The following is a 17,348-nucleotide window of genomic DNA, read 5'->3' as shown; positions in this document are numbered from 1 at the left end:
TTCCCTCCTTCCATTACCCCCACTTCCTCAGACATTGGAAAAATACCACTTTCTGGGGAGCAGAGCTGTGGAGATTTTGTGGGCTGTGTCCCATGACATGCACCCCTATTTGATGACAGTGACAATCCTCATCAGAAGGGAGATTGGGTCTCTGAGTCCTCAGCGGCTGAGGCCTGTTGAATGTGTGAATGAATCTAGAAAGAGGAAGGACCGAGCTTGGTGGAGCATCCAGAACTGCCCTTTGCCCTTCCAGCAGGGGACCAGAGACAGGCAAAACCAGTCAGAGGAAAGGAGTGGGCAGGAAGGTGAGGTGTGCTGGTTCAGGAGTGCTCTGATGCTTCCTTGTAGCTCCCCACCCTGGCTACATGGGGTTCCCAGTCCTTTACAACAAACCAGGAACTTTCATGCCCTTCCTCTGTGCCAACAACCTCTCTGTTGTTATTATACTAAAATACACATGAAGAGAGACCTGAGGCATAGGATGGCAGGAAGGGCACTTGCCTTGCACAGGACCAATCTAAGTTCAATCCCTGAGCCCTGCCATGAGTGATTCCCTGAGTATAGAACCAGGATGACCCCCTGAGCACTGATGGTGTGGCCCCAAAACAAAACAACATAATATCCACACAAGATGTGCCCTGAGAAGCCATGCTTGGCGACTCTGCAATCCAGCCCTTTGTGTGGCCGGACTAGGGAGAGCAAGGAAGATCCTCAGCATCATGGGGACACATGGGAGCCTCAGTCTGTGGAGAAATGAAGGACACCACATAGAAGTGACCTAGAGCAGAGTTGTGACTCCCCAAGGCAGGGACACATTTGGCTGCCTGACCTTGACTTGCTGGCCTTCCAGGGATGGCTGGCTTCTGCCACCTGTCCCCACTGTCCTGTCTTGGGGACCCTGGTGCCCCTCACAAGGGTATGAATTATAGGGGTGAAGCTGACAGAGGTCATGCTCCCAGGGCAGAGGGCATTCGTGGACACCTTCATGGAACTTTCTAAGAAAGCCACCCACACGCTCACTCCCTTGGGTGCTGGGTATTTCCTCTTCACCCAGCTCAGGGCAGTGGCCAGAAGCCACCCCACAGACCCCCTCCAAGCTGGGAGGGGACAGCCATGGTCCCTTATCTCCTCGCAGGCTGCAGGTGGGCCTACAGTTGGGCTTTGTAATCTGACTTTGTGATTTTTTACTCCCCCAGGGCAAGTTTGCTGATTCACCCACACTCAGTGGTTGTGGGGGGCTGGGGGAACAGTGGCGGGCTGGGGAGCAGTGATAAGTCTGCGGTGGGGCTGAGCAACAAGGGGGTGCAGGGTGGAGGAAACCCTGAACTCTGGCAGTTTCCAGCTAAGATTGGTGGCTGCATAAAGCTATCTCAGGAGCTGAATCTTCCCTGGGGTGGGGGATCCAGAGGCTGTGCCTGCCCCCCCTCCACTAGGATGTGCTGTGAGTGGGTGGTATGGGTCACTGAGACCCCAGCATAGACCCTCGAATCCTCATTCGACACCCAAGAAAAACGCCGAATGACCTCAACACTGCAGTAGTAGAGAGCCAGACCCTTTGTACCTTACCCTGTTCTCTGGCTTTGGGCCACTCTTCCCACTCCAAGAAGACCTCTTCCCTGATTTTTCCATTGGGCTGGTGGTCCCTCAAACTCACAGTGACCCCTCTCCCTGTGCCAGGCATGTCCCCTTCTGGGTCTTGCCTCACTAGGGCTCCATCTAAAGTGAATGCTAGTTAAGCAGAACTGGGGGTTTTCTCCAGGAACCGTAAATGGAATAAACTTTGTTTTGTTTTGTTTTTGAGTCACACTCAGTGGTGCTCAGGGTTACTCCTGGCTCTGTGCTCAGGAATTATTCCTGGCAGGCTCAGGGGACCCTACAGGATGCTGAGTATCAAATTCGGCTCAGGCATGTGCAAGGCAAATGCCCGGCCCCAAGGAGTGAATTTTATTGGGACTAAAAGTCTGGGAAGGAATCATGGGGGAGGGAGACTATGTCCTGAAACCCTTACCTGGCCAGTGTAGGGTGCCCTGGGGCCTTCCACTCCCAGCTCAGCCTCTGAGGGATTTTTTTTTTTTTGGCTTTTGGGTCACACCCGGCAGCGCTTAGGGGTTACTCCTAGCTCTACACTCAGAAATCGCTCCTGGCAGGCTCAGGGGACCATATGGGACGTCAGGATTTGAACCATAGACCTTCTGCATGTGAGGCAAATGCCTTACCTCCATGCTATCTCTCTAGACCTTCTGAGGGATTCTTTAATGCAGCAGGACAGGGTCTCCCATGCACAGCCTGGTGGACCTGAGCTGAACCTGGCTAGAGATGCTTCATCAGCTGATTTCTGAACCCCCAATCTCCCCAGCCAGGGCATAACCTCACCCTGCGTGATTGACACCCCGGACCAGCACCCACATCCCCTGTCTCCCGAAAGGGGTGTCTGGGACCGGAAGTGGCACCCATGGTGGGCACCTCACTGCTTTCCTGCTCCCCAACTGAGCCCCAAGATAAGTCTTCGTGGCTGTAACGTGGCTGGTCGGGGTTCAGGCTGTCTGCAGAAATCAAGCTGGGCTCCATGGGGTGGAGGAAGGAGCTGGGGACCACGATAAACCATTTTATTTTTAAGAGATCCGGGAGGGAAACCCCTGTCAGCTAGGGCAGAAATAGCTACGCACAGTGGGGCGCGGAGTCTGCCAGCCAGGCCAGCCAGGGAGCCTGGTGCCCAGCTTAGGGACACAATGCGTGGACACAACAGTTTACTAAGGCTGTGCGTTCCCAAAGGGTCCAGCACCCCCATAACATCATGTAGACATTGTTCCTCAATAGTGGCACTCTGGCTTGGCTGGGGGCACAAGAACACAGACCCCTTTCCTGGCAGAGGGAACAGAAGTCAAGAGGCATTAACAGGGGTCAATAGCAATAGCAAAGCCGGGAGGGCATTTGCTTTGACCCAGCCAACCCAGGTTCAATTTCTGACATCCCCTGTGGTCCCCTGATCCCGGAAAACAGTAATTCTTTTTTTTTTTTTTTGGTTTTTGGGCCACACCTGGCAGTGCTCAGGGGTTACTCCTGGCTGTCTGCTCAGAAATAGCTCCTGGCAGGCACAGGGGACCATATGGGACACCGGGATTCGAACCAACCACCTTTGGTCCTGGATCGGCTGCTTGCAAGGCAAACGCCGCTGAGCTATCTCTCCGGGCCCGGAAAACAGTAATTCTTGAGCGCAGAACTAGGAGTAAGCCCTGAGTGCTGCCAGGTGTGATTCCCGCCCCCCCCCCCCAAAAAAAAAGCAAAACAAAGTGATCCCTGAGTGCTAAGCCCTGAGAACAGTCAGGCGTGGCCCCGAAACAAAAACCAAAAGAGAGGGAGAGGGAGAGAGAAGGGCATTGACAATGCAAACTCTTTATTTTTAACTTAGTCTTTGTTTCATTTTGTTTTGAGGCCCACACTTGATATTTCTCGGGGTTTACTCCCGGCTCTGTGCTAGGGGTTTACTCCTGGTGAGGCTAGAGAGACACTATGTGGTGCTAGAGATTAAATGTGTTACCGTGGTCATATCTCTCCAGCCCCAGTTTCAGGCTCTTAAACCTCTAAGGCCTGTTTCCTTGCCAGGAAAATGTTGGAAGTCACTGGGAGCAGCCAGACACTGCAGTGCTCTCGATGAATAGGGGTCTGTAGGAGGTGTCATTCTCGGGAGTACTCAGTGCCTTTAAGAGGGACACTTACAGTAGCTGCCCCTGAGTACCTGTGATTTCCACCCTGCTCCTCACCTGCTCAGGTCCCCATCTCAGTCTCCACTCCACCTGCCCTCCAGACACAGGGCTCCTGGGGCCCTGGTGTACAGGTGGATCCAAGATTTCCAAGAGATGAGAGAAACTGAGACCCAAAGAGAGGTGACTATGAGGTCTGTTGATGCAGACCGAGGCACCAAAAAGCAAAATTAATTATTTTGGTTTTTGGGTCTCACCCAGTGGCACACAAGCTTTACTCCTGGCTCTGAGCTCAGAAGTCGCTTCTGGCAGGCTCAGGGGACCCTGTGGGATGCTGGGTATCAAATCTGGTCAGCTACATGCAAGGCTGTGCTATCACTCTTGCCCCCACTTTCTTTTTCCCTTTCTTTTTTCTCTTCTCTTTCTTTCTTTCTTTCTTTCTTTCTTTCTTTCTTTCTTTCTTTCTTTCTTTCTTTCTTTCTTTCTTTCTTTCTTTCTTTCTTTCTTTCTTTCTTTCTTTCTTTCTTTCTTTCTTTCTTTCCTTCCTTCCTTCCTTCCTTCCTTCCTTCCTTCCTTCCTTCCTTCCTTCCTTCCTTCCTTCCTTCCTTCCTTCCTTCCTTCCTTCCTTCCTTCCTTCCTTCCTTCCTTCCTTCCTTCCTTCCTTTCTTTCTTTCTTTCTTTCTTTCTTTCTTTCTTTCTTTCTTTCTTTCCTCTTTCTCACTCAGAGGTTACTCCTGGCTCTACATTCAGAAATCACTCCTGGCAGGCTCGGGGGACCATATGGGATGACAGGATTTGAACCACTGTCCTGCTTGCAAAGAAAATTCCCTACCTCCATGCTATCTCTTCTGCCCCTTTCTTTTTTTTCTCTTCTCTTCTTTCTTTTTTCTTCCTTTCTCCCTCCCTTCCTCCCTCCCTCCCTCCTTCCCTCTTCCCTCCCTCCCTCCCTCCCTCCCACCCTCCCTCCCTCCCTCCTTCCTTCCTTCCTTCCTTCCTTCCTTCCTTCCTTCCTTCCTTCCTTCCTTCCTTCCTTCCTTCCTTCCTTCCTTCCTTCCTTCCTTCCTTTCTTCCTTCCTTCCTTCCTTCCTTGTCTTTTTTTATTTTTTGTTACAGGGCACACCTGGCAGTGTTCAGGGCTTACTCCTGCTTTATACTCAGTAATCACTCCTGGCAGTGCACAAGGAACACTATGATGGGATGATGGTGATCTAACCTGGGTTGCATGCAAGGCAAGCTCCCTACCCACTGTGCTATTGCACCAGTTCCAGAACTTTCCACTTTCAAGAAGTCCCCACTGTGTTTCTCTCACTGCTTCATGGGCTTTGTGCAACCTTTTGGTTAATACTGAGACACTGAGAAGACCCACAATCCATCCTCCATCGTGGCAGTGGAGTGGGGTTGCTGTGCTTGGGCTTCCAATCTGAGTAGGACTTGAGGCCTTCTTGTGCTCCTGGGCCCCTTTCTACACAAGCACTGAGTCTTGATTCCTGCTTGATGAGGCCAGGCATGAGAAAGGAGCCAGTTTGTGAGCAGTGGGTCTCTAAGGGTGCCCATGGCCCTGGTTACACTCAGGGGACCCAGAAATGCCAACTATCCACCTGTCATCCTGACGGAAGGCTAAGATGCAAACGTTTGCTGGAAAAGAGACACCCACCATTCCCGTTCCCCAAGCATAGGCTTCTGAGGGTTGTATTCTAGAGTGTGAAATCTTTCAGAAAGGGGGTTTTATGAGACCTTGGAAGTAGGAAGCACAGATCCTGTTTTGGGCCTGTGTCTGGGTCATTCCCTCAGCTCTGGGCAGCCAGAACCCCCAAAGCTTGCTCCCTGCTACTGAACGAAGCTGGGATTCGTGCTCCGCACCCCACACCCCCCAAACCCGCTCTCAGCTCCCGCGCTTTGGGATACTAGGGCCTGATAACACGGGAGGCTCCATCCCTGAAAGCCAGGGACGGTTGCAACCTCGCAGCCGGCTCCTTTTGATAAACTTATCAGGCCAAACCTGAGCCCAGCCCAGCATCAGCTCACAGATTTCCCTCCCTGTGACTTTCCGCAGCCCCTGCCCCCAAGTCAGGGTTCATCGCTGTCCGAGTCCTGCCTAGACCCCCAAGAATGGGGGTCAGACCATACTTCCAGGCTCCTGAGTTCACCCCAGTGCTCTGGAGCAAGGGGCACACCCGCCCTGTTCCCCATGTATCCCATCCTCCTCACCCAGGGCAAGGTGGGGGTCCCTAATAGGGAATCCACGTCCATCTCCAGTGGGGGTTTCTGTGTGCTGCATGTAGAGCTGAATTTAAGGGTACTGAGAATGAGGGGCGTCCAGAGGGGGGTGGAAACTGGATCTTCCTGACCAGGCAGGGGTCAGAGGTGCAGGAGGGCAGGTGGGGGTGGGAGTGTGGGCTGTTGACCTCTGGGGCTAGCAACTGATACTGTAGGGCGGGAATATTTTCTTAATGTGGGTGATAATGTTATCATACATGCCCACTAGCCAGCAATAAAACAGGCTGGAAAATGAGAAAACAGTGGTGCCCCCCACGCCCTTATGGGGTAAAACCCTTCCCAGGAGCTCATACCAGCAGTAGCATACCACCTCAGACCTCATGAACTGTCTCCCACATTGATGCACAGATTCAGTAGGATCTATGTCCTCTTCAGTGTTTCCAAACATATATGTTCTATGTCTTTCTGCACATGATGCATCTATGACTTTCCCCAAAGGACCCAGAGAGGCCTGACCTTCCCTATAGCCCATGGAGTGGCTCAGATGCTGAAGGTAGATTTAGATTGGCTAAATCCAGGGCCTTCTAGGTGGAGCCCAGAGCCAAACTGACCCCTGGACCCTAATTCATCTGCTCCTAGGGGATTTTTGAGATACCTTCCACCTCCCTGTCTGTTTTATTACTACCTGGGAGCCCCAGGCTGGCTATTTCTAGAATAGAAATGACCAGGAGCAGAGCAAGAGGGGTGAGAGATTGTGGTCCCTATCTTGAGTTGGTTGAGGGGGTACTGAGGGTTTGGGGCCCCACACAGGCCTGGTACCAGGGGTGGGGACATGCATAGAGAAGACCCTGAGATTTTTTTTCTGAGGGACCCTTGGGAAAGCTGTTATTTGATCAGGATTCTGGGGGAACTTCAGCAGGGAGCGTTGAGGTGCTGGGCAAAGCAAGGGTGTGAGAACTGATGCTCCCATACAGACCCAGAACCCATCCACTTGGCCCCCACTCTCTCCACTGTGTTCCCCAAGCCAAGAGGAGGCCCTCAATCTGCCTGTAAAGCTGAGCTCTGGGGGTCAGAGTGATTGTACAACAGGGAGGGTGTTTTTCTTGTATGCAGCTGACCCAGCATCTCATAGGTTCCCCTAAACCTCCAGGAGTGATCCCTGAACCCAGAACCTGAAGTTACCAGCACTGCTGGGTGTGGCCCCAAATTTCAAACACGAAAAACCTGGTTCTGAGGCCTTTTTTTCTGCTGACCCTGATGCCAAGCTCTGAGTCCTGGTCCCTACTGCCCTGTTCCTGTATCCCCTATACCAGGGGACCCACAGATAGTAGAGGAGTCATCACAGATGGAGGTTGGATTCTTAGTGAGCGCAGGGACATGGTTCTTGGGGGAACTTGGGGTAGATCATATTCTAGATAACCCAGACCTCCCCACTTCCCTCTAGCCCTGCCCAGACCTACATCCCTTCAAGTCTTTGAGCCAGCATACTGGCCTGGGCACAGGGCACAAGTCCTGGGCTGCCAGCCTGACTCCTGAGAGCCCATTTCCCTCTTTATCAAAAATTTCCATGGGAGTGGGAGCCTCTCCCAGTCACCTACAAGGGCCAGCGCCTTGCTACGGGATGGGGGGCTGTGGCCCACAGGAGGGCATGGACCCCATTAGGTTGAGGTCTGCCGAAGGCATAGTCTTGGGGGCGGGTGTATTTTTAAGAGCGTGGCCTTCTGGAGGTGTGGCCTGAGGTGTGGTTTTGGGGGTGGAGCCTGAAATTCAAGTTCTAGGCTACTAATTGGACTTGAACCTTATTTTGGGGGGCCTTTCAAGTTCAGGAGTCCCGAGGTGCCTCCCTGCATTTCTGCACCCACCAGGCTCTGGAAGGGCCCAGGGTCCACAGGCCCTAATGCTGTGTCCGCTCTCTAGCCCTTGGCGGGCATTTTATGGGGAAAGTAACTTGAATGTTACATCCAGATGCAGAACAGCCTGTTTGTTGTGAGGTGCAGGTTTGGGTGTTACCACCCCTCCATGGACACTGAGGGTTGAGATAAGGCAGATCTCCAGGGCTGTAGCCTGCCAGTTCCTCTTCAGCCCCCCCAAACACCTATTACAGTGAGGACCCCACTGGGATTGCACAACTGAGCCCAGAGCACTGGGGGAAAGGTCCCTGGACTAAGGAATTGAACCCCTGGATTCTGTCTGATCTCATACTGTCAGAGAGGCCCCCAGCTCACTCCCTGCACCCCAATGCCTTGTTCCCTCTTATGATCAAAGGCAGTCTGAACCGTGCACCCTTCCAGCAATGGAGAACAGCCTGGGGCACCCCACGATCTGCTGAGTGGAACCCCCATTTCAATGTGCCCAGTGGCCATCGGGAGCTGTCCCATCCTATGGGTTCCCTCACTCTGCAGAGAGCTCCCCCAGACAGGGAGTGTGGGGGTATGAACTCACCAACCACCAACTCACTGGTCTGGGGCACCCTGGGCATGGGTCTCCGGGCCTTTCCTGCACTGAGGACTCCACCTGTCCCTGCACACCTGCTGAAGCCCCTTTCTAGGCTTTTGGCCAGGTATGGGAGGCGCTGCTCAGCGGTGCAGGGAAGGGGTGGAGGACTCAGGGCTCCGCTCTACTAGATCCCCAGAACCTTAGGGAAGCTGAAGAAAGACACTTTGTCAGGCTCCTGCCCCACCCTACTGCAGAAGTGGCTGAAATCCTGACGCTGGGGTTTTGTTAAGCAAACAAAGAACATGCAAAGCAGCTTCAGGTCTTTGGACAAGCATGGGTGGGTGACTGCTTGAGTGCATAGGACTGTGTGCGTGCATGGGGGCTACATGCATACATGAGTGAGTCTGTGTGTGTGCGTGTGTGTGTGTGTGTGTGTGTGTGTGTGTGTGTGTGTGTGTGTTCCCTCCCATCATACCCACGCCATGCCTGGCCCTGCTGTGTGGCCAGAGCAATTCTTTGCCCACTCTGGGCTTTGTGGTTTCTGAGACCCTGAAGGGCCACTGGGCACCCAGCCCCCTCCCCTGCTTTCTAAAAGCAGGTCACAGCGGGCCAGGGCTCCCTCATACAAGTAAGGAACAGGTTAATATCTACCAGCTCTGCAGCCCCAGTGGCTAGGTTGGGGGAATTCTGGGTGAAATAAAAGAAGAACCATGGCAATCTGGCCTGGGCTATTATTCCTGGAACATGTACCCTGTGATTCACTGTATGGCGAGGTGAGAATTTGCAGGTGTCCCAGGAAGGCAGATGGAGTCAGAGAAAGAAAAGGCTTTGAATCATCATGGATGCCTCTTCCCACCATCTGACCCTGCTTCAGGGGCCAATTCTGAGCCTGTTTCCCCATATCACAAGGAAGGCCACAGACCCTCTCTATGGAAAGGATTGCTCGGGCTTCAGCCCCTACACCCGAACCACTCCTCTGAGGAGTGCATTGCTTGCCCATGGTTGGAGCCCAGGGAGACTGCAGAGGACCCCACTCTCCTGATACATCGACTCCTTCCAGTTGGTGGTTTCTGAGCCATGAGCAAGGAACTCCTAAAACTTAGTGCTCAGAGGTAGGAGGGCAACTTCCTGCTGGAATGCCCAAGGGGGTGCTTCCTGGAGGAGATGGCATTTGGTGCAATCACTCTTTACCCCCATGCTGGTCTCTGCTGCCTGCTGCACACACACAGGATCTTGGGAACCCTCACAGTCACCCACAGGATGAGACTGAATGGGTGAGTGCAGAGGAGGAAGCAACTGAGGGTGTCCCTATTCTGGTGGAATCATAGCTATAAAGTCCCCTTTACCATATAAGGCCATATTCACAGGCTCCAGGATTAGAAAACCGGTGTCATCTCTGGGGCCCTTCTGCTATGGGAAAGGGTCCTGGGTTCCCTAGTGGGTCCAAGGAGGTGCCAGAACCTTGTAGGTGAGTTGAAGAGCAGAACCAGAGGGGCCTGAGCAATAGTACAGTGGGGAGGGCATTTGCCTTGCATGCAGCCAACCAGGGTTCCATCCTAGACATCCCATATGGTCCCCCGAGCCGGCCAGGAGTAATTCCTGAGTGCAGAGTCAGGAGTAACCCTGAGCACCACTGGGGGTAACACTCGACAACGATGACAACAAAAACTCACCAAAAAAATAGAACTAGAGGGACTGGACAGATAGCACAGAGGGCAGAGCACTCAACTTGCATGTGGCCAACCCAGGTTCCATCCCTGGCATCCCATAAGGTACTCCTGAGCCCCACTAAGAGTAATCCCTGAACACAGAGCCAGGAGCCGGCCCTGAGCACAGCCAGGTGTGGCCCCAAAACAAAAGAGAGAAGAAAAAAATTAAAAGCAGAACTAGAGGGATGAGACACAAGGGCGAGTGAGGTGAGGGGTTTGGATGTTCTGGAGCTGAAGGGCAGGTGGATAGCCCCCAGAGGCTGAGAAAGACAAGGAAACAGCTTGTTCTGGTGGTGGTGGGTGACCCTGGCCCCCCACCGAAGACTCAATTCGGCCTTCTGACCTCTAGAACTCCCAGAGAATAAACAAAGTTTGTGGTCATTTACCAGCAGACCCAGGAAATGGATAAAGATCAGGACACGCCTCCCCCAGCCTGACTCTGCAGTGGAGCTGTTCCCCACTGGGGCTCTGTAGCTGGCATCAGCACCCTAGTCTGGACACACACCCCAAATTGCCTGTGAGCAAACTCCCTAGCTTTCTGTCCCTCACATCTCAGCCCCTTGGTCGCACATCCCCAGCAGGCACTGAGAAATGCTGGTCCCAGGGTTCCAAAATAATGTCTTTATTTGTCAGTTCAGCAGCAGAGAAGGGGCAGGCACATCAAAGTCACAGTCGCGGTATCCTGGGTCCGGGGGTCCCACATCACAAATTGGCACCTCCCTGGGTAGTGAGTGCCAGGCAGAAGCGGAGCAGCATTGGGCGAACAGAGGGGGGTAAGTCCTCCCACAGGGCATGGTTGCTCCCACCATCTGCAGCCCAGAGAGAAGCTAGAGGAACACTGGGGAACTGCCCCGGCCAGGGGAGTGCAGGCTGGCAGGGACGTATTTCTGTCTTGGCCCCAGTGCTGGGCTAGTCCTTGTGGGCCCTGGTCCTGCAGGGGCCTCTATAACCAACCTTCGGGGCTCTGCCCTAGGGAATGACGAGGGGGACAGCACCCAAATCTTCTGAGTCCTTAACATCGGCTCAGGAGAGATCCCACACTTCACAGTGGGAGAAAAGCTGGCTCAGAGATTGAAAGCAGTTCAACTCGGGAAGGCTGGGCCCCAGGCTCCTGGCACACGCGACCTCATTTGAGATTGTGCTGGCTCTCTCGGTGCCGCCGCAGGTCCACCTTGCGCTGGAAGCCCTTGGCGCACAGCTCGCAGCTGAAAGGCTTGAACCCCGTGTGTTTTCGGCTGTGCGTGATGAGGTTGGAGCTCTGGCTGAAGGCTTTCCCGCATACCTGGCATTTGTGGGGCTTCTCACCTGCAAGTGTGGGGGACAGTTAGGTAGGAAAATGCATTGCTGCTCTGTGCCCCTCACCCTCCCTGTGTTTCCTCTGGCACGCCCCTCTCCACACCTGCTGGATTTTGTATTCATTGCTTTTGGGTTGGGGTCACATCTGGCAGTGCTCAGGGGTCACTCCTGGCTCTGCACTCAAGAATCACTCTCAAGGGCCTGAGAGATAGCACAGCGGTAAGGTGTTTGCCTTGCATTTAGCTGATTTGAAAAGACCATAGTTCGAATCCTGGCATCCCATATGGTCCCCTGTGCCTGCCAGGAGTGACTTCTGAGCACAGAGCCAGGAGTAACTCTAAGTGCCACCGAGTGTGACCCCAAAACAAAACAAAACAAACAAAAAAGAATCACTCTGGGGGCAGGGGCAGAGCAATAGCACAGCGGTAGGGCATATGCTTTGCATGCAGCTGACCCTAGAAGGACCCAGGTTCAATTCCTGGCATCCTATATGGTCCCCCGCCCCTCCTCCCAGTCTGCCAGGAGCAATTTCTGAGAGCAGAGTCAGGAATAATCCCTGAGCACCACCGGCTGTGACCCAAAATACAAAAATCCAAACAAAAACAAAACAGAACAAAAAGCATCACTCTCAAAAGTTTATGTTCAGGGCTTACTCTTGGCTCTATGCTCAGGGCTCACTTCCGGTTCTGCACTCAGAGAAAACTCTGGGTGGTTTCCCAGGGACCCTGTGGCATGCCAAGGATTGAATCTGGGTTGGCTGCATGCAAGGTAAATCCCTGCTGGACAATCACTAAGCTCCCAGCACTGGAGCCCACCCTACTCTAGGCTTATTTATCTACCAGTTTCTGGCCCAGAGGAGGCTCTTAGTCAAGGAAGGAGGGAGAGTCAAATAACAAACAAACAGCAGAGCAGGTGGATGGGGGCAGGAAGGGAGTCAGAGTGAGGAATGAATGGAAGGAGGAATGAGCAATTCAGTAACCGGACAGATGAAGGGATGGAGGAAGGGAGAAATAAGGGGGGATAGGGAGAGATAGAAGAATAAATGTGGAGGGAAAGGAAGGAAGAGAGAAGGAAGGAAGAAGCAAGAGAAGAAAAAGGCATGAGAGATAGCACAGCAGGGAGGGTGATGGTTTGCATGTGGCCAGGTTTGATCGACCAGGGTTCGATCCCCAGTAGTCTATAGGATCCTCTGAGTCTCACCAGGAATGATTCCTGGCATAAAGCCAGGGTGTGACTCAAAAATAAAAAATATAAAGGAAGAGAGATAGCACAGTGGTAGGGCATTTGCCTTGCACGCAGCTGATCCAGGACGGACGGTGGCTTAAATCCCGGCATCCCATATGGTCTCCCCCGAATGCCAGGAGCAATTTCTGAGCGCAGAGCTAGGAATAACTCCTGAGCACTGCCACCGGGTGTGACCCAAAAATACAAAAAAAAAAAAAAATAAATAAATAAATAAAGGAAAGTGGGGGATGGGGAGAAGGAAGGAAAGAGAGGAAAGGATGGAGAGAAAAAAGGAGGAAGAAAAGGAAGAAGGAAGGAAATAAAGGAAAGAGGGAAGGAGAGGGAAGCAGGAAGGAGGGAAAATGGAAGAAAGGAAGGAAAGACAAAGAGGGAAAGGAGGAAGAGGAGGGAGGAAGAAAAAGGAGGGAGGGAGGAAGGAAGGAAGGAGGAAAAAAAGAATGGAAGGATGGAAGGAGAGAGGAAAGGAAGAAGGAAGGCAGAGGAGGGCAAGGCTCCCCTATAGGGCTTGCGCAGTTGTTTGGGGGCGCACCGGTGTGGATGTACGTGTGCTTCTTCATGTCCGACTTCTGGTGGAAGCGCTTCCCGCAGAACTGGCAGGGGTAGGGCCGCGTGTCCGAGTGGATGAGCAGGTGCGTGGACAGCGTGGATGAGCGCTTGAAGGCCTTCCCGCACATCCGGCACTCGAACGTGCGCTCCTGCCGAGGGAAACGGGGCGCCTGGGAGTCAGCTGCAGGCGGGGCGACCATGCTGGGTGCGGGACTGGACACGGCCGGGATCCCCTAAGGAAAGGACACTCTGTTGGGAGGTATAGAGGGCAGGACCCCCCACTCCAACTCCACCCCCAGTTCTACCTGCAACCTCTGAGGCCTTCCTATGTGACCCACACACCCACTCAATTCCCCCCCTAAAGCCAGCCTGGAGTTTGTGATGGGGAGACACTCCTCTGGGAGGTCAACCCAGACAGGGGTGTGGGACTATGGAATTAGGGGGGGTTCAATCTTTCCACCTCTTTTATTTATTCTTGTTTAGGGCCACACTCAGCAATGTAGAGGGAGGTTACTCCTGGCTCTGTGCTCAGGAATCAGTTCCTGGGGGACTCTATGGGTTGCCAGGGACCGAACCCGGGTCAGTCACATGCAAGGCAAATGTCCTCCCCGCTGTGCTATTGCTCTGGCCCCTTCCGGTCTTACTAGCCGTGTGTCATGAACCATCACCCTGACTCAGTTTCCCCTCTGTGTCTGGGCACAGGGCGATGAGCTCGAGGCCCTGGTGAGTACTAGGCCAGCACTGACCAATGTCATGTTCATGAATGACACTCCCGAAGGACCCCTGCCCACCCCCCACCCCTACACAGAGCCCCAAGGGGTGCAGGGGGGAGCTGGGCTGGGCTCACCTGGGAGTGGACAAGCATATGCTGCTCCAGGCTCACAGCATGGCCAAAGGACTTGCCACAGATGTCACAGGAGAAGGGCCGCATCCCGCTGTGAGACCGACGCACGTGCACCTCCAGGCCATGCGGAGTGGAGAAGGCCTGTGGGGGGCCAGAGCATGAATGGGGGGCAGTGGGGTCCCCTGTAACTCTGCCCAGCTCTGGCAGGAGCCACTCTGCTCATTTAGACCTTGTGATCCAAGGCCCAAGGGGTGAACCCTCACTCTCAGGCAGGCTTCTGTCTACACTGCAGGGAACTGTCGCTCTGTCCAACAGGCAGGGCCACAGCGACAGCGGGGAGGGCGCTGACCTTGCATGAGGTCACCCAGGTTCATTTCCCAGCACCCTATTATAATACCCTGAGCACCGCCAGGAGGAAACTCTGAACACCAAAAACTGTGGCCCATAAAACAAAAACAAATAGGGGTTTTAGAGAGAGCACAGTGGCAGGGCATTTGCCTTGAACGAAGCCGACCCAGGACAGACAGTGGTTGGAATCCCAGCATCCCATATGGTTCCCCCATGCCTGCCAGGAGTAATTTCTGAGTGCAGAGCCAGGAGTAAACCCTGACCACCACCAAATAAGAAAACAAAAAAAGTCAGGGTCTAATGATAGCACAGCAGGCAGGGTGTTTGCCTTGCATGCTTCCTACCCGGGTTCCATCCTCGGCATTCCATATGGTCCCTCAAGCCTGCCAGAAGTAGTAATTTCTGAGTACAGAGCTGAAAGTATCACTGGATATGGCCCCAAACCCAAAGCAAAAATAAATAAATAAATAATTCCTGAACACTTTTCTCCAGGCTCAATAATAGGTTGACCTGAGACAGAGCTGGATAGGGTGTGAGAACTTCCTTGCACTGACTAATCGTGTTCCATCCTCAGCATCCAAAGGATGCCCTGAAGATTTCCAGGAGTGATCCCTAAGCACAGAGCTAGGAGCAAGTCCTGCGCACAGCCAGATGTGGCCCACAAGCAAAACAAGACAAAAATGCTAATACAGAGGCTAGGGATGTAACGGGGCCCCTTGGACCAGTTAGCTGGCGCTGAGCACTATTGTCTGTACACTTCCAGGCAAGTGGCCCAGCCTCCTGATGGCAGTAAAACATGCAGGGCGTCCAGGGAACAGTGATAAGTACAAACCCATGGCACAGGCAATGCCCACTTTCTTTTTGTTTTGCTTTTTGTGTGTGTGTGTGTGGTTTTTGGGTCACACCTGGCAGTGCTCAGGGGATACTCCTGGTTCCATGCTCAGAAATTGCTCCTGGCAGGTATGGGGGACCATATGGGACATTGGGATTCGAACCGATGACCTTCTGCATGAAAGGCAAACGCCTTACCTCCATGCTATCTCTCCGGCCCCGCAATGCCCACTTTCAACCCAAGCTGCCATGAGGTGGCCATGGGCTCGAACCCCTGCTCGGCCCCAGCTACCAACCTTGTTGCACTTGATGCAATGGTACGTGTCCAAGCCTGGGGAGTAGTGGACGCTAAAGTCCAAAGGTGGTTCGGCACTGGGCACCAGGGGGCTGCCGTACAGGCTGACAGCACGCTCCAGGAAGGCGGACTGCATGGTGGAAGTGGCTGGGCCATAGCTGTGGCTGTAGGAGGCGGCCAGGGCATCCCAGGAGAAGCTGGGCTTGTAGAAGGGGGGCGATTCACAGGATGGCGAGGCCCGGTCCAGAGCTCGGGGACATTCTGTGGAGGGGGGCACATGACTCATGACTTGCTTGAAAATGGGGTGTCCTTCCCTGTCCACCCCAAACTCAGTGGCTCAGCATAAGGTTTTTTTGTTTTGTTTTGCTTTTTTGTGGAGCCTCAACTGTTTACTGTTGGGGGCTGAGCCATGATGGTGGTTCATGAATGGGGGACTGAAGCTTGTCCTCTCCCCACCCACCCCACACCCATATACTGCCCACATGATGCCCCTCTGGGGATGGCTCCCTAGAGACCCCTCATATGGGGATGGCTCATAATCTGGGACTGGCTCCTAGCCAGGGAGCTCGACTTCCCCTATTGTGTCCTGCAACCTTGTCAATCTTCCTGCTGAGTCTAGGGTACCAGTCCCTCACCCCCTCACCCAGGGGTTCCCAGGGGTGCTAACCTGGCACCAAGGCTGTTCTGGTCACACTTGTTTCCGAGTTCAGTTCTGGCCCTCGCTTGAGGGGGGCCCAGTCCAGGCAGGGGGTCGGAAACAGGGCAGTAAGGACAGGGTCAGGGTCCAGAACCTCACCCTGAACCGCTGCAGAAAGACAGAGAGTCAAAACCATGCAGGGAGACAGGGACAGTCAGGGGAGGGTGCTCTGCACCCCAGGCTGGGGGCTCAGGCTCAGAGGGACCTCTTCCTGTCTCTCTGGGCCCCCAGAGAATGGGGAGAGCAAACTGGGGACCAGGAGGAGGCTGTGTGGTTCCAGGAGACACAGCACATTCATTCATTCCCCACTCATTCATTCATTCATTCATTCAAGTTTACTGGACTCCTGCCTCCAGTCTGGGCTGGCCACGGCTTCCCCAGCACAAGGCGTGGGGAGCTGGCAGGCCTTGTGGAAGCAGCTGTGGCCAGTCTGGGCACCCACTTACCAGGGCCAAGGGCGGGTGGCCAGAGAAGAGAGTCTTCCTGGGCTCGAGGCTGGTGGTAAGTGTGCGCTTTCTTGCTTTTTACGAGGAAGGAGCGCGGCATTCTGGACAGGGGCCTGCACAAACAAAGAGAGCCATGAGGACACCCAGAGCATCACAGACAGATAAGGAGAGCTGTGAGGATACCCCAGGCTGCTCAGATGGACAGGAGAGATGTGAGGACATCCAGAGCTCCAGGCTTCCTCCCTAAAACACACCAGAGCATGCAGCGTGCCACACACACACACACACACACACACACACACACACACACACACACACACACACACACAGGAAGGTGAGGTTGTCTTTGCTCTGTCCTGTAGTTAAGATTAGATTCTGTTGAACTCAGACAGGGCAGAGTCCCCAGAAGTAGAACGACAGAGTGATGCACAAGGCCCTGTGGACATGGAGCAGAGATAGCGGGAGGTAACCACAAGCCAAGGGCTTCTGGCCACACGGGCAATAGCAACATCATCACAGAAAAAAAAAAGCCAGTTTCTAGGTTTCAGAGATAGGAGAACTTTACCACTGTCAATCACCATTGGGTAGGGCTAGACACACACACCTCCTGCCCTGTTCAGTGCGCAAGAGAAGGGAGAAAAGGGATGTACATCTGGTGCCCTTGGCGATGCCCGAATCCAGAAAGCTGCATTGGCCTCTGAGTGTACCCAGCCTCTGAGCTGTACTTGGGTGTCCAA

At 53.7% G+C, this 17,348-nt stretch overlaps 1 protein-coding gene across 3 annotated transcripts; it reads right to left on the bottom strand.

Annotated features, from left to right (window-relative positions):
• Positions 1-11,189: 11,189 nt before the first annotated feature.
• GFI1B (growth factor independent 1B transcriptional repressor) lies at positions 11,190-16,711 on the bottom strand. 3 transcript variants are annotated; one of them, XM_049774069.1, is made up of 6 exons: positions 16,612-16,711; positions 16,136-16,273; positions 15,470-15,729; positions 13,998-14,135; positions 13,134-13,383; positions 11,190-11,368 (listed from the first exon to the last, which is right to left on the bottom strand). In XM_049774069.1, the coding sequence occupies exons 1-6, from the start codon at positions 16,709-16,711 to the stop codon at positions 11,190-11,192; spliced, it is 1,065 nt and encodes a 354-aa protein (XP_049630026.1). The 3 variants fall into 3 exon arrangements, with proteins under 3 accessions (XP_049630026.1, XP_049630027.1, XP_049630028.1); XM_049774070.1 differs by having other exon boundaries at positions 13,134-13,299; XM_049774071.1 differs by lacking the exon at positions 13,998-14,135 and having other exon boundaries at positions 13,134-13,299.
• Positions 16,712-17,348: the final 637 nt, after the last annotated feature.

This window comes from Suncus etruscus, chromosome 5, assembly GCF_024139225.1.
Source record: "Suncus etruscus isolate mSunEtr1 chromosome 5, mSunEtr1.pri.cur, whole genome shotgun sequence".
NCBI classification, from domain to species: domain Eukaryota; kingdom Metazoa; phylum Chordata; class Mammalia; order Eulipotyphla; family Soricidae; genus Suncus; species Suncus etruscus.
Note: the sequence above shows the minus strand (reverse complement) of the source record. Positions and strands in the feature narration are given on the sequence as shown.